The sequence below is a fragment of the Dromiciops gliroides genome, chromosome 2 (genome assembly GCF_019393635.1).
Source record: "Dromiciops gliroides isolate mDroGli1 chromosome 2, mDroGli1.pri, whole genome shotgun sequence".
Classification (NCBI taxonomy): Eukaryota; Metazoa; Chordata; class Mammalia; order Microbiotheria; family Microbiotheriidae; genus Dromiciops; species Dromiciops gliroides.
Window position 1 is genome coordinate 241,390,991 of NC_057862.1, and position 16,569 is coordinate 241,407,559.

General features: G+C 35.4%; 1 protein-coding gene across 5 annotated transcripts in view; it reads right to left on the reverse strand.

The window, feature by feature from the left end:
* Positions 1 to 10,005: 10,005 nt before the first annotated feature.
* Positions 10,006 to 16,569, reverse strand: part of PCNX1 (pecanex 1) — a 212,978-nt gene continuing 206,414 nt past the window's right edge. For all 5 annotated transcript variants that reach the window (XM_043989028.1, XM_043989027.1, XM_043989025.1 and 2 more), the window contains one exon: positions 10,006 to 15,753. In XM_043989028.1, the coding sequence (XP_043844963.1) occupies positions 15,613 to 15,753 (141 nt within the window). In that variant the 3' untranslated portion in view covers positions 10,006 to 15,612. The remainder of the gene's footprint in view (positions 15,754 to 16,569) is intronic.

Below are 16,569 nucleotides of genomic sequence, written 5' to 3' on the forward strand. Positions count from 1 at the left end.
TTGCTATTATCAAACTATGAACTTACTGAATGTATTTGGACTAAGGGAATTCCACCTCCAGGTTTCGCTGAATGGCTGTTCTCTCACAGTCTCCATTAGGGCATCTTATGTGTACCTGTCTCTCCTCCTGTTGTACATATATTTTCTCCAAGGCCTGCATCGTGGAGTGGAGTCATCTCCATCAAGCTCAGTGTAAGAGCAATTAGTCTCTGAAATGGTAAGTTTCCATAATTCATAAATCTCATATTAATTTCACCAAAGACAATATGATGGTAAAAATGCGTGTTATGCTGCCTAAGGTAGGACACACTTGTAATATATACAATAATCTCAAACCATACCCAGAGTCATTTGGGAAAGTGGTACAATGACCAATACACTAAAATTACTATTCTTTCACTAAGGATAATAAAAGCTATATACATAGTCACAATGACATATTAATGATGAATGAATATAAATGACTGAAAATATTAAACATTATTACAAAATCTTCATTAAGCAATGTGATGTTTAAAATCTAAATTGTGGTCACCTTAAATTAGAAGCTTTAGCACCAGTCCTTGGGCATTAAACATTTATTAAAGCCTACAGATATTCCCATGGAGTTCAGAAAGTTAAGAAAAAAGCCTATTTAGCCTAGAGTTACAGACTGGTCTGGTTTTTCCTCAAGTCCTCTGCCACAAGCCTGCTTCAATCAGAATCTCTCTCCAGCAAGCTGATTGTGGAAGCTTTTTATAGGTCTGGAACAGAGGCGGTCCTTACACACTGCTTCAAGCTGACTGGTTGGCGTCAACCAAATCCATTGGTTCTGAAGGTGTTCTCAAGGTGTGATTACAATCCAGTTAACTTGAAGTAGGCTAATCAGCATTTAATCACTCTCACTTGATTCAATCAGTCTAGATTAATCTCCAGGTTTGAGTATCTGCTAAATCCCATTATTTTATCACAGCAACATCATTTTGTCCATAAAATTCTCTTTCTAGTACAATGACAATAAAAGATATTTGAAGTGATAAACAATTTATCAAAAAAAGCTTAAACATCAGCATACTTGAAGTGATAAACAGTTTATCAAAAGAACCAAAACATCAGTGAGACTCAATATGTCTATTAATTGTCTTACAAATTAAGCAATAGGGTTCAATAACCCTTTTCATAAGTTACAGGTTCAGTAACCCTTTCTAGATGTTAAAGCCATATGCTCTTTGTGGAGAAGTTCTTCACCTACAAATGGTGCAGGTAGAATGAGATGACTTGGATCAAATTGCGGCCAAGCAGGAACAGGAGCAGCAACATCAGCAGGCTGGTTCAATTCTGCTATAGCTGAAAAATGCTGGGAATCCAGCTATAAAGACATTTGGATAGAAATTTTTGTCAGAGCCACAAGTGGCTTACCGATTTCACCAAAACAGGGTATCCATTGCCTGCAATACCCAGCTGCTCCCAGAATGGCCCTTAGCTGCTTCTTGGTTAATTCTGCTACTCTTTCGGCTTTTAATAAGCAATCATAATATGTGTCCTCAACTTTGAGGGTCACGTGAGGTTCGTTACTCTGGGGAGGATGAATTGGAGTAGGGAGGGTTAATGTATTTAAAATCTGGAAAAATAAAATTTTTAGTATTTACTGTTGTCTCCTCCCCTGTAAACCATCACTTCTCTATATTTCCCTGATCTGTACCCTTTTGAGAGGGTCTGTGACTGTTCTCATTTTGCTCCTTTATATCTCTCTGAAAAGGCCTATAACTGTTTTGACTTCACCTCTCTGTATGTCCCTGAAAAGATCTATATCTATTTTGATTCTGTTTATAATAAAGCCTACAATTGCCTTGGTTCTGTCCTGTACCTTTCTGATAGGGTCTTCTAGAGTTACACTGATTCTGTCCTTCTCTTGTCAGACCCTCTCTTTACTGTCGCACCAAATGCCTGAAAAACCCCTTACTCTGTACCACTCCTTCCTCTGTCTGTCTGCCCCCCTCTTCAGCGTCTCTAGTGTCCTTTTTTATTAACTTTCTCTTTCAGGTGAAACCCTGGCTCACCACCCCCAGGGCCAGCTCGAGCCCCGTGCTGCCTGGGCCAAGCTGGGGACTGGGCGAAGCAAACCCCAGCGTCTCCCCTATTTTTCATGCACCTCTCCGCTGTGCACACAGGCGCACCTTGCCTGGGGCTTTTCATCCACGAAGTTTACAGGCTTAGAGGGTAACAGCTGAGGCTCAGCTGAAGCAGAGGAGGATGGGAAACTCTGCTGGGGAGCCTGAGGCTAATTTTAATGCCTACATTTCCCTCCCAACTCCTATCTGCAACTCAGTTGAGGAAGGAAAACAAATCCACTGTTACAAACATGTATAGTCAAACAAGGCAAATATTCACATTGGCCATATTAAGAAAAATTGTTTCATTCTGTACTCTGATTCCTCTTCTCTGTTAGAAGGTGGGTAGCATGGTGCATCATGAATCCTCTGGGCTTGTGGTTGGGCTATGCTGATCAGAGTTCCCAAGTCTTTTAGAGTTGTCTAAAATATCATTATTATTCTATAAACTGTTCTTTTGGTTCTGCTCATTTCTGTATTAGTTCAAAGAAGTCTTCCTGGGTTTTTCTGAAACCATCCCCTTCATTATTTCTTGCAGCACAGTAGTTTTCCTATCACACATATAACTTGTTTAGCCATGCCCCCACTGATTAGCATCCCTTCATTTTCCAATTCTTGCTACCCCGAAAAGAATTTTTGTACATTAATTATAATTTGTTTTGCTTAGGATTAATTCCTCCCTTAATCTACCCTCTTTCATTTTCCTCCTTCTGTTTTTTGCTTTCTGTTTCCCTGTTGACTGAAATGCATTTTTGTACCCAAATGTGTATATATCCTTCTCTCCTTTGATCAGTTAAAATGAGAGGGAAGTTCAAGTGTCAGCCTCCCCGCTTCTGTTTACATAGGTGTTTACCAGAATAGCCTAATTATGTGACATAATTCTCCCTCTTTCCCTACTATATTCCTCTTGACCTGCTTTACCAATTTTCTTTTAAAATGATTAAGATGAATCACTCTTAGGCCTTCTGTCTAATTAAACACTTTCTGTTGCCCCTGATAATTATAGAGTCCAGACCTCTCTCTCTTTGTATACCAATCTAGGCTAGATAAATGCCTGACTTTTTCTTGCATTTCCTGATCAGGATTCATATAGCCTGCCATATTTTCTAGATCTGTTCAGATGTGTTTGAGGGGGAGCGAGAATTCACTGTACTTATTGCTATTCTTCCAGCTGGTATAATTTGTAATATTAAGGTCATGCTGAGTTGTTGAATTCAATGATTTCTAACTGCCCCTTGTCTGATCTGTTTCCATTGATGAACTTCTCCATTTTTAAACATCTTTGATGACTTGCTTTATAATAAAGTTTGAAGTCTGAAGGTACAATTCCCCCTTGATCTTTTTTTCATTAATTCCTTTGATATTTTAGAACTTTTCTTTCTATAAATTAGTTATATTTAATTGAATTCTGTAAAGCAGACATGTCAAATATGTGGCCAAAGCCAGACTAAAATATGTGAAAATATTTAATAAAATAAAGAAAAATATAGTAACATATAACATTACATTTTAAAATTAAGTCAACATGCAGCCCCTAGCAATCCTTATGTATGGTTTAGTGGTGCTGTTTCTATTTTGAGTTTGACATCACTGCTGTAAAGTATCCCTTTGTTAGTTTGATAGGAAAGCATCAAAAATGTAAATTAACTTTGGTAGCATTATTTTTATTGTGTCAGACTAGCCATTGGCACTGAATATTCTCCCAGCTATTTAAGCTGTTGTGTAGCAACTTACACCTGAATTTTTACAAATATTTTATGTCAGTCTCACTGGTTTATAGTCGCATCAGTTTTTTTTTTTTTTTTGTTTTCGTTGAGAGTGTTTGGATACAGATTTACAGAGCGTATTTGAAGGGTGAATCTAGAAAGATGAGGCAGCATGATATGTAGTGGAAAAGGCAGTATACTTGGGGTCAGGGGACCAGAATTCTAGTCCCACTTCTCCAACTTCATAACTACAAGTCATTTAATATTCTGAGCCTCATTTTTATCACCTGACTTACCGTGAGGAAAGTGCCTTATAAACTTTAGAACACTCTATCAATGTTATTTATTAATAAACTAAAAAAAAAAAGTATTTTATGTAGGGTACAGTAGATAGAGCACCAGGCTTAGAGTCAAGAAGATCTGAGTTCAGATCTATCTTCAGAATAGCTGTGTGACCCTAGCCAAGTCACTTAATCTGTATTTGTCTCAGGTTCCTCATCTGTAAATAGGGATATGATGGTACCTACCTCCTACAGTTGTTGTGAGGATCAAATAAGATAATAATCGCAAAGCACTTAACATAGTGTCTGGCAAATAGTAAGCACTATATAAATGTTAGCCATTATTATAATGTATTTTGGTAGATTAATCTCGAAGCTTTTAAATATATTTTGTTGTTAATTTGAATATTGGTGCTTCTTGGATTTTATTATATGGAAATACTATTGATTTTGTGGGTTTATTTTGTAGACTGCAACTTTGCTGAAGTTATATTGTCTCAACTAGTACCTTTGCTGATTCCCCAGGATTTTCTCAGTAAACCTTCATGGCATCAGCAGATGGATAATTTTAATTTCATCTTTGTCTACCTTCACACCTTTGCTTTCTTTCTCTTGTCTTAGGGCAAACTTTGATAGGATTAATAGCTTGCAGTTTTTCTGATAACTTTTTCATATCCTTTGCCCATTTATTTAATGGAGGGTAGTTTTGGGGTTACATATTTGCATCAATTTCTTATGTAGTTTAGATAGTTAACCTACATTGGATATGGTTGAAGCAAAGTCTTTTTTCAATAATCAGTAGCTTCCTGTTTTAAGCCCTGCTGCACTTATTTTGTTTCTGAAAAAGTTTTTGAATTTCTTGAAATTAAAAAAAAAGACAAAACTATTTCATCTTTTTTAATCTTCTGTGATCCTTGTTTGGTTAGGAATTCACCACTTAGTATTATGGATTCTCTTCAATTTTTTTTCTGATGATTTTTTTTTTTTTTTGGTGAGGCAATTGGGGCTAAGTGACTTGCTTAGGGTCACACAGCTATTAAGTGTTAAGTGTCTGAGGCCGGATTTGAACTCACGTCCTCCTGACTCCAGGGCCGGTGCTCTATCCACTGCACCACCTAGCTGCCCCTGATGATTTTTTTAAAGTAATAAACATTTTTCTTTATAGTTTTGGGATCCAATTTTTATCCCTCTTTCCCTCCCTCCCCTTCCCCCTCCCTGAGGCAGCAAACAATCAGATATGGGTTATACATGTATGATTATATAAAAACATTACCATATTTATTTTGTATAAGCAAACTTGATTAAAAGACAAAAATGAATGAAAATGAAAAATAGCATGCTTCAGTCTTTCTTTGGAGGTAGATAGTATGTTTCATTAATAGTCCTTTGGGATTGTCTTGGATCATTGTATTGTTGAGAATAGTCAAATTATTCACAGTTCTTCATCAAACAATATTGCTATCTCTGTGTACAATGTTCTCTTGTTTCTGCTCACTTCACAATACATCATTTCATACATGTCTTTCCAGGCCTTTCTGAAGTCATCCTGCTTGTCATTTCTTATAGCACAATAATATTCCATCACCATCATATACCACAGTTTGTTTAGCCATTCCCCAATTGGTGGGCAATCCTTTGATTTTCATTTCTTAGCCACAACAAAAAGAGCTGATATAAATCTTTTAGTACAAATAGGTCTTTTTCTCTTTTGGGGGGATGTCTTTGGGATATAAACCTAGCAGTGGTATTGCTCTCCAGAATGGTTGGATCTTTTCACAACTCTGCCACATTGGATTAACATCCCAGCTTTCCCACATCCCCTCCAACATCCAATATTTTCCATTTTTGTCATATTTGCCAGTCTGATAGGTATGAGGTGATACCTCAGAGTTGTTTTAATTTGCATTTCTCTGATCAATAGTGATCTAGAGCATTTTTTCATATGATTACAGATAGCTTTGATTTCTTTGTCTGAAAACTCCCTGTTCATATCCTTTGACCATTTATCAATTGGGGAATGACTTGTATTTTTAGAAAATTGACTCGATTGTTCTCTATATGTTTGAGAACTGAGGCCTTTATCAGAGATATTTGTTTCAAAAATTCTTTCCCAGTTTTCTACTTCCCTTTAATCTTGGTAATTTCTGATATTTAGATGGAATAGCCACTCAAACTTATTATAGTATATGGTGAAGATTGCTGGTCTAACTTCATTTTGTCAACACTTCCCAGTTTTTCCAGCAGTTCTTGTCAATTCTATGAATAATTTGTTGTAAAGTTGATCAAACAGGATTACTGAGTATAATTGTTTCTGATTTATGCATATCTGATGTTATAATGATGTACTTTTTACTGTTAAATCACTATCAAGTAGTTCTTAGAGATGTTTTGGAATGTAATTTGAATTCTATAGTGCTCCCCCATGGATATGAATAATTTCATATCTTTTGCCCTCTAGTGTATATTCCCTCTATAAAATAACCAGTTGGTGGTCTAACTGGTAAAGCACTAAATATGTAAATTAACATAAGTAGTATTGTCATCTTTATGTTTCTATAGCTCAACCATAAGCCCTAATTATTCTTCTGATTTTGAACATTCAATCTTGATTCAGTATTTTGGGGTTTTTTTGTGTGTGTGAGGCAATTGGGGTTAAGTGACTTGCTCAGGGTCACACAGCTAGTAAGTGTTAAGTGTCTGAGGCTGGATTTGAACTCAGGTACTCCTGACTCCAGGGCCAGTGCTCTATCCACTGTGCCACCTAGCTGCCCCTTGATTCAGTTTTTTTCTTTTTGTATCTGCATTTATATAAGCCTTCAGTGTATTTTGGTAGATTAGTTTCAGGTATTTTACACATTTTAAAAATAATTTAAAATGGAATTTCCACTTTATTTCCTTTTTTTTTTGTTATTTCTATTTAGAAATGCTGAAAAGATATTTTTTGTTGATTTTTGTATCATGCACTTTACTGAAGCTGCTGTTTCTATTAATTTCTTTGATGCTTCACTGGTGTTTTCTAAGTAAACTATCATTACCTAAAACAAGTATTCTTTTTTTGCAAATGTTTATGCCTTATTTTTTCCCCCTCTTGTATAACAGTCATTGCTATCATTTCTAGAAGAGGGACGGGGACCAGACCTATGCTTTCATTGGTATATGGATCTCTGAGATGAAGAAACTCCCAAAGCAGGTTGTCAACTTATGATCTAGGCAACTCTCTAAGATCATAAGTTGCCACATTTTCTTTCTCAATTATATATATGTATATATAAAAATTATTTTTCTCAATTATGTCATATAATATATAATAATTAATAATTATATATATAAATATAAATTATCTGTATCCAACAAGTCATCCCTTGGAACAGAGAATAAAGGACGGAAAAAATCATTTTAGCAAAACCCAAGTATCATCCAACGCTGAAATTATGCATGTGACATTCCACACCTGGAGTACTCTACCTCCTTAAAGAAAAGAGGAAAATACATTTTCTGTTATCTCCTTCGGGGACATGCTTAGTTGTTATATTTCCAAAGTGTTCAACTTAATTTTTTCTTTCCATTATCACTGTTAGTTGTGTATACTGGCTTCTTGGTTCTGCCTATTTCATTCTGCATCAATTCATTAAAGTTTTGTCATGCTTCTCCAAATTCTTATTCACTTTCTTATAGTGCTGTCTTCTTCAATTCATGGGCTTCTACTTTGTTTCCAATTTTTTGATACCATAAAAAGTACTGTTATTTTGGGAGTGTATTTCATCTTTCACTCTCACTTTGACATATTTGGGGCATATGCTTTTATAGTGAGATATCTCAGTGGAAGAGTCTGTGACATTTCAAATCAAGTTTTTTAAAAAAGCATAATTCCAAATGTTTTAGTCAGTCAATAAGCATTTATTAAGGACCTACATTTATTAAGTGCCAGCTGGGTACCATGCTAAGCAATGGGGATACAAAAAGAGGAAAAAGGCAGTCCCTGCTCCCAAGGAGCTCACAGTCTAATAGGGGAGATAACAAGCAAATATATACAAACAAGCTATACACAGGATAAATAGTAATTAAGAGAGGGAAGGCACTGTTATTGAGGTGTTAGAAAAGGCTTTATATAAAAGATAGGCTTTTAGTTGGGCCTTAAAGGAAGCCAAGAGGCAGAGATGGAGAAGGGGTCTTCCAGGTATGATGAACAGCTAGAAAAAATGACTAAAACAAAGAAATAGTGACTTGTTCATGGAATAGATGGAATGGCACTGACTGAACAGTACTTTTCAGGGAGTAAGGTCTAAGAAGTCTGGAAAGGTAGGAGGCGGCTAAGTAGGCTATCAAGGGTTTTGAGTGCCAAACATTTTGTATTTGATTCTGGAGGTTGTGAACCTGAGGGACTGGGAAGACAGTTTTGCCCCCTACAGTAATAGGGAAGGTAGGAGTGGGGGAAGGTTCAGAGGAAAAGAGAATGAATTTGGTTTTGGACATGTTAAGTTTTTTAAGATGTCCACTAGACATCCAGTTTGAGATATCTGAAAGGCAGTTGGAAATGGGAAATTGAAGGTCAGCAGGGTTTGGGGCACAATAGGTAGATTTGAGAATGGTTAGCACAGAGATGGTTATTAATGAAAACTGATGAGATGTCTGTGTAGTAGTATATATATATATATTTGTTCTTTTGAAAATTGTTCATAATCCTTTGATCACAGCCACTAGGTGATGTAGTGGCTAGAGCGCTGGACTTGAGTTGGCAACATCTGGGTTTCAAACCCTGATTTTGATATTTACTAGCTGGGTGACCCTGGACAAGTCAACTTCTCAGCCCATTTCCTCACGAGAGGCTGTGAAGATGCTGTATTTGTGTATTTTTTTTCAGAGTTAGTGTTCAAACCAATTAGACTATACGTGTGTGTGTGTGGGGGGGGAGGTAAACTTCAAAGAGCTATTTTTGTTGTTGTCATGTCTGACTCTTCGTGACCCTGTATGGGATTTTCTTGGCAAAGATACTGAAGCTGTTTGCCATTTCCTTCCCCAGTTCAAAGAGCTATGTTTTCAGCTGTCTTTGGTTAGTTCTCAACATTATCTTGGCTTTCAGACTTTTATCAGATACTTAATGCAAAGAATGTTTTACATGAATAGTTACCCTGCAGCTAGATACATTTTGTTCATGCAAAAGCTCTTTAATTTGTGTCATTTAAATTATCTTGATCTTTTGGGGTTACTTTCTCTTAAGAACTCTTCCTGCTGTAGTTGTAAAAGGTAACAGGTTTCTCTACTAAGTTTCTGATGTTACCTTTCATATTTAGGATGCACATTCATTTTGACAATTTTGTTATTTCTTCCATTCTTTGTGCAGATAAGGAAGAAGCTTGCTAGAAGACCCTGTCTTCTGCAAGATTGTCCTATGACTGGTAAACTCTCTAAGGAAGTTGGTTCCTGCCTAATTTTCTTGACAGTAAACAAAAAACTATTTTCAAGTGTTATCACACCATAGTGTAGAATTTACCATAGCCCTACATTAGTTACTTCCATGAGAAATGCCTCCTATTACAATATTCTTAGCCCATGAGTAGCCAATTTAGATATTTCAAACTATAATATTCTCTCCCCACACCTCTTTTGTGCTTATTGTTTGGCATAAAGATCTATTTGTTTAATCTCTTATAAGACATATCATTATTACAGGATGTAGTTTTAGACCTGCAAGGGACATGGAAAGCCACCTAGTCCAGTCCCCTTATTTTGCTGAGGAAGAAAATAAAACCTAGGAAGATTAAGTCAAAGTCACACAGGTGACAAGCATCAGAGAGCCAGAGTCTGAATCCAGGTCTTTGGGGTCAGTGTTCAAGGAAATGAGGCAATAGTATTTTTAGGTACAGCGTAATTATTTTTTTCTATATTTCTTAGATGTTAAGGGGTGGGGAGATAAAGAAGGACCACGCAAAAAATGAAAAAAAAAATTTATTTCCTCAGTGTTTTATCCACTGTCAATACTGTCCTTTTGTTGCAACACATTTGCAAAACAAAAACAAAAAAACCTCAGCTTTTATTTTCCATTTAAAACAACTACAATATTTACAGGCGGTTTCCAGTAACACACACGCAGACACACTCACAGACACACGTGAGTACATATATCCCTATTTCCAATCAATATCCATATGCTGGTAGAGGCAATATATGCTTTTCTGAGCCCCGTATCAGAAAAAGTAAATCCATTATTTCACCCTCACACCTTCCTACTAGCTACTTTACATATTCCTCCTTCCATTTCCTCAAGTAAAGCTCACAACATAAAGTAAATGTGTTCAATTTAAGGATGCAGTTTTTCTTACATGGTGAGTTTTTAAAAAGCAAAAGCAGATATTTAACCCCATTTCTATTTTTCCATTGTGAAATCAAGCTTTATATTCTGAAGGCTTGTGAAACTTAAGTATACTAAGCCCTGGAGGTCATTTGGAGCAGCCATCCTTATATCCATTTCTTTATTTTGAAAACAGAACGAGTCCTGAACTGGGGGAACAACAATTAGCAGTTTATTCTCACCCCTGTGCTAAGTGACCTTCATTTCTTCCAGTTGGGCTCTACCAAGTCAGAAGCCATTAAGTACAGAGCATAATAAAGATTACAACAGAATAGATATAACCCTATATAATAGGTATAAAAGCCTTGAAACAAAGTTGTCATATAACACTGGTGTTATTAATCTGCTCTGGTTTCTCCCAATTTTTTAAAATCTTAATACAAATACAAAGTCTTTTATTATTTAGGAGATGTGGCATTCATTTCAAAACCAGAAGTTATTCGCCCTAGTTTAGGAAAAATATGTGGTCCATTTAAAAGTTCATTTAAGTATTATTGGGGAAATAGCTACATCATTCCAGACAAGTGACATTGTTGAAATGATTCACAATTTAGCTTAGCTTCAAGGCAAAGTTAACGATTACTATATACTATCTGCACAATTAGTTCCTTCCCATTTAGAGCTTTTAACTAAACATTTAACCAGTTTGAAATAAGAAAATTTGGAAGCATATCACTCAGACTTTTTTTGTGGGGGGGAGTAGTGGAAGGAACAAAACAATAAATTGTTTTGGCTTTTTGTTCCTTGCGAAATGGAGATCTGAAATTTGGGCTAAGGAAACAATTTAAGACACTCTCTTCATTCAGTTATACTGAATACACAGGGTATCCGTCTTCCCAAACCCTGACCTTAACAAATATTTCCATGTAAGACTGAAAAGTAAAGTTACATGACCAATGACTTTTTAAAGTATGATACATATCTATATATCTATAGAGATATATGATGCTATCATACATATCTGACTAAAAATATCTACATAATTATAATTCAAGTAAAAGCCATCAAAAATATTAAACAGATTTTTAGATCCAGTATGACAATGAATTACATCTATGACAAAAAGCACTAGTGGGACCCTGTCAAAACAACAATCAATAATTCCAGTAATTTTTTATGATCATCTCACATGATGAAAGTAGGAATATGTCAAGCACTTCAATAGCATGAATATCTATACTTTAAAAATACCTAAATTTGTCCATATTCATGAAAGAATAACATAAAAAAACACAAGAACAGTAACAATTGACAAGCAGAAACAATATCCATGGAAGAATAACTCAAATAACTCAAAGTAGTAAGCCATAAATCCTTCTGGTAGACATTTTAAAGTTGGCTAATACAATAAGACATCTTTTCAGGAACTAGGTAAATCATACATAAAAACGGCTCAGGCTTTTAATTAATGATCCAATAAAGCAATCTGTTAACCTACATTCCAAGGTGAAGGCAGAACTGATGCTCAGCTGACAAAGTGCCATCTATTAAGGTTAAGAGATGTGTGCCTCAATATTTAATGAGCCTTTAAAAAATTCATTAAAGTTGGATGTTGGAGAAACCAACCACTAAGCCAAAAACTCGAGAAGTATAAGGAAAGCATATCTGCTCAATAAGTTAGATTTTCTTGCAGAAACTATCAGTTTCATTGTTTGGCACATGGTCTACAGATACAGTTTTCTTTACCTCATTAAGGACAAGTACTAGTGGTACTTTAATAGTACTACATTTTCTTGTATAACTCTTTTCCAATATAAGAAATGCAGTGAAGCTAGGTCATAACTTCCCTACTTTTGGTAAAAGGAAAGGGCTAAGTCTCATATTGATATGTCCCAATACTTTCCCCCTCTAAATCTTTAAAATTTACCAGTTTTTTGTTTTTTTTTAATACTTGGAAAAAGGATACGTGAACTAGATTTGGAAAGATTAACTTTCTTTAGTGAAAAGTAATCCAGGAAGGTCTTTATAAATAATATATTCAGAAAAAGAAGGGATCATACTGACTTAAGAACTTGTAAAAGAACCAGTAGATTCATTCTTAGCCTTTCTGTTGGGGCTATTCTAGAAGAAAAACTTAACAAATCATAAACCATCCAATTTCCCACTTCTGATAGAAGGGAAGATGAGAAAAGAGACACCAAAGATACACTTTCTGTGAATTGCAAAGGTTGACATAGAATATAAATTCCTGTACTTTCAAAATATGGGCCTCTAAAACTCACTCATGTAAAAGAAATAATTGTGAGTTATTTAAATGTAAAAGCCACAAAATAGCTTCCTACAATTTTGGGATCTTATATGTTGAGATCAATGAAAAATGTTAAGAGGGCACACCAAATAGAAATACCTTTTTGAGGATTAAAAATAAGAAAAATAACTCAATTTTCCCCCTTTTATTACAGTGGAAAATTTATAAATGTTTTCTAAATTAGTTACCTGATATAAAAGAATATATCATAGCTATTGGTGGTGTCACTTGTACAAAATGGAAAAAATACCGATGAGGAACTAAACATTCAAGGTATTCTGAGATTTTTTTGAATGAAAATGAGAGGGCTTTTATCATGTATAACTTTGCTTCACGTAAAGAGGTTTTTTAGGATCAACAATTCTTGTTTCTTGATACTAATGGATTATAGTCTAACAATATCTAACTCCTAGTGAAGAAAACCTATTTTTCTCTTGAAATAAAATCTTATTATATTGCACTTGAGACTTCTTTTGAAGTAAAGTTGCCATTATGATCTTATGATCAATTTAATATTTTTCTAGAAAAAAATTTACCCAGCTCCTGATTACACCACCCATGTAAAATTCTTTTATGAGAACAAATCAGAATACTCTTGTTAAATCTAGAAAGACTTCTCTTTCATTTATCCTTAAGCCTTATTCCTAATTCATCAATGAAGAGGGTCACATACATTTCAAAAAGAAGAGAATACATAAGTCCTATTAAAAGGGTTGTTTTTAAAAAGTTAAGACCTTATCCTCATAGTAAAAGGAACACTAAACTTTGATGGTGTAACTTACTAATTAAAGCAAATTTATATATGTTATAATGTATGTATCAGGGAAATAATAAGCAGTTAATTCAGAAATGTCAGTCTATGCAAAAGTCTGATAAAAAAAAAAACAAACCTCAGCTTACACATTATTTCAATAGTACAGGTGATGTACCATTATAGAATCTTCAATTCTGAAAGAGGGGATTTTTAACAGTGTACCAACTTAAGCAAAACCCAATATAAAGGGTATTTTAACTACATGCCATTTGGATCAAAAATAACTGAGTAGAGGCAGCTAGGTGGTGCAGTGGATAAAGCCCTGGCCCTGGAGTCAGGAGTACCTGAGTTCAAATTCAGCCTCAGACACTTGACACTTATTAGCTGCGTGACCCTGGGCAAGTCACTTAACCCACTTTGCCCCACCCAAAAAAAAAATGGAAAAGAAAAGAAAGTGAGTAAAAGCAGATGGGTCTTTTATCAGAACAGCAATAATACCTTGTATTCTTTCATTTTTATCCCTGAAATAGTTACTCCAAGATTTTCTTTGTGAGGCATTTCAATGCCCTTGGGGAACAAATGTACCTCCTCCCAAGACAATTTAAACAGTCAGATCATATGGAGGTAGAAAGATGGCTGCTTCCAAATGATAAACCTATGTATGCAGTCTCCTTCACACAGTCTCACACTAAAAGGGGAACTCTGTTCATGGAGTTAGAAAAAAAGTATTAAGAGCTGCAAATGAAATCGAAGCTGCAACTCCCACCCAACCTAATGTAAGCTTGAGTTACGCATATCCCTGAATACACACATTAGAAAACCTAATAAAATCCAGGATATGTGACAACACATGAATTAAGTCAACTTCACAGTTATAAATATTCCAAATTACAGTTATACAGAATATATAATCATAGGAAATAAAATTCAAGTAATAGAAAAAGAATGAAGAGAAAAGGAAAAGAAAAGGCAAAGTGATTAAGGGTGATTTGATAAGGGCTGCACCATCTGTGTAATTTTTTTTTAAGTTTTTTTTTTTAAACTTGGATAAACTATTGAATTGAGCTGAATGCCTTCAAGACATCCTTATGAGGCCCTCTAGCACTACAACCTCTTCACTCAGCTCTTTGAGATTTGTCCTCCCCTTGCAAAGTGAAAAGTGTTTTATCTTGGAAATTGATACCAACATAACTGGTGAGGAGCAGAATCTCTATGACTGCTGTAGAAAAACAGGATCTATCCTGCTGCACTGGGTGCTCATCCTTGATGTGGACACAATAATTGGCAGTAGTGTTCACATTACTGAATGCACCACGAAAAATGGCTTTGGGAAACAATGCCAACATATAGATAGGTTCATCTCAAGATTTAGGATTCCATGTAAAGAAAACAACAAATGCACTGGTATGAAATCTAACATACTGAACCAACCAAGAAAAAGGATGAGCAATGTAGCTCCTGCCATCTGTGATTATGTGGAAAGGGAGGGGAAAATCCCAGAGGCAATTTAAATAATGTTTTTTTTAATCTTATATATATTATATATATATATATATATATATAAATAAATGTTCTGAGCAACCTCAGACTTCTTAGTGCATTGCTGTAAAAAAATTAGTGCAGTTTTCTCATTAAAGTTTTTAGCTCACAAGGAATAAGATAAATCTGTCTGTTCATAGTCTCTTACTATGCATTAAACTTCTATACTGCTTTAGGTTGAACTGAAAGTTTGTACACAAGTTGATTTTTAAAAATTAAGGTAAGTGGATTTCATATGTTCTGTGACCAAACATAGCAATTATTTTTGGCAAATAAATTAGAAAAATATGATGAGTTCATATTTTAGAAATGAAGAGTTTGTTGATTTAAAGCATATGCAATGCATAGAAAAAGTTTTTTGTTTGTTTTTTTAAAAGAGATGCTTCTTAATAAAATCTTTATCCTTCATGCAAAATGTTTCCTCAGCAGCGAACTTAAAAAAATATTTGAACTTTTTGGGGGGATGGAAACAGTGGCAGGAGTGAGGGGGCGGGGAGAAAGAGGCTCGTCTAAGCCCATTCTATTTGTTAAGTCCTCCCAGGCCTGAAGTGACTCCTGGGAGACCCTTCTCCTACTCCCTCCGTGCCTTTTCCAAAGTCTTGGGATTGAGGGAGGAAGAGATGAAATGTAGTCGCGAAACACGGTTTACACTTCAGCCCCAAGTTCTAGTACTCCAGTTTCGATCACAGCAACATATTTGTCATCAATCTGGACTAGGAGGATAGTCTTGTCTATGTGGGATCTACTACCTGGATCTCTGCTGCAAGGCACCCATCGGTGAATCACCTAGAAAAGCCACAATAAAATAGAAGTTAGTATCATTATCCTCTGGCTTAAGCTTTCTCCTCAGTAAAATGAGGGAGTGTTACTACATGATCTTCAAGGTTCTTTTCTAGCTCTAAATCCTAAGATCTTAAGTAACACTCTAGCTCAGGATTCCGTACATCATGGAGCAAGATGTGACATTAAAGATTTGAAACATGCTTTGCAAGGCTGATAATGTTGGACTACTTTAAAAAGAAAGCTTCTAGGGGACAGCTAGGTGGCGCAGTGGATAAAGCACTGGCCCTGGATTCAGGAGGACCTGAGTTCAAAGCTGGCCTGGGGCACTTAACACTTACTAGCTCTGTGACCCTGGGCAAGTCACTTAACCCCCACTGCCTCTCAAAAAATTAATTAATTAATTAAGTTTTTAAAAATTAAAAAAAAAAAATAGAAAGCTTCTAGCTATACACTGGCATGGGAAACACAAACTGTCTAGTATGGGCACTCTTAGAGAAATACCATTTTAAGTAGCAATGAGGAATTGGTGGGAAAAGGGCTTATGATTTTTGTTGCTCTGTAGCTAATAGTTTTAGTTCTCTATAGGCAGACCAGAGTTGAATCCCAGGCATGAAAGATAAACTTCATACTAATGGGTTGCTAGTTTCACAGGCAATTTTGACTACAGCAAAAAAAAAAAAAAAAAATCAAACTTGAATCAAATACATGAACTATTTTTTTTATATCATTTAATGAGTTTTTCGTTTTTCTAATTTCTACAAAACTGGGGACTCCCCCCCCCCAGGCCAACATTCCCTATAGCTAACACTTGAACTTAAT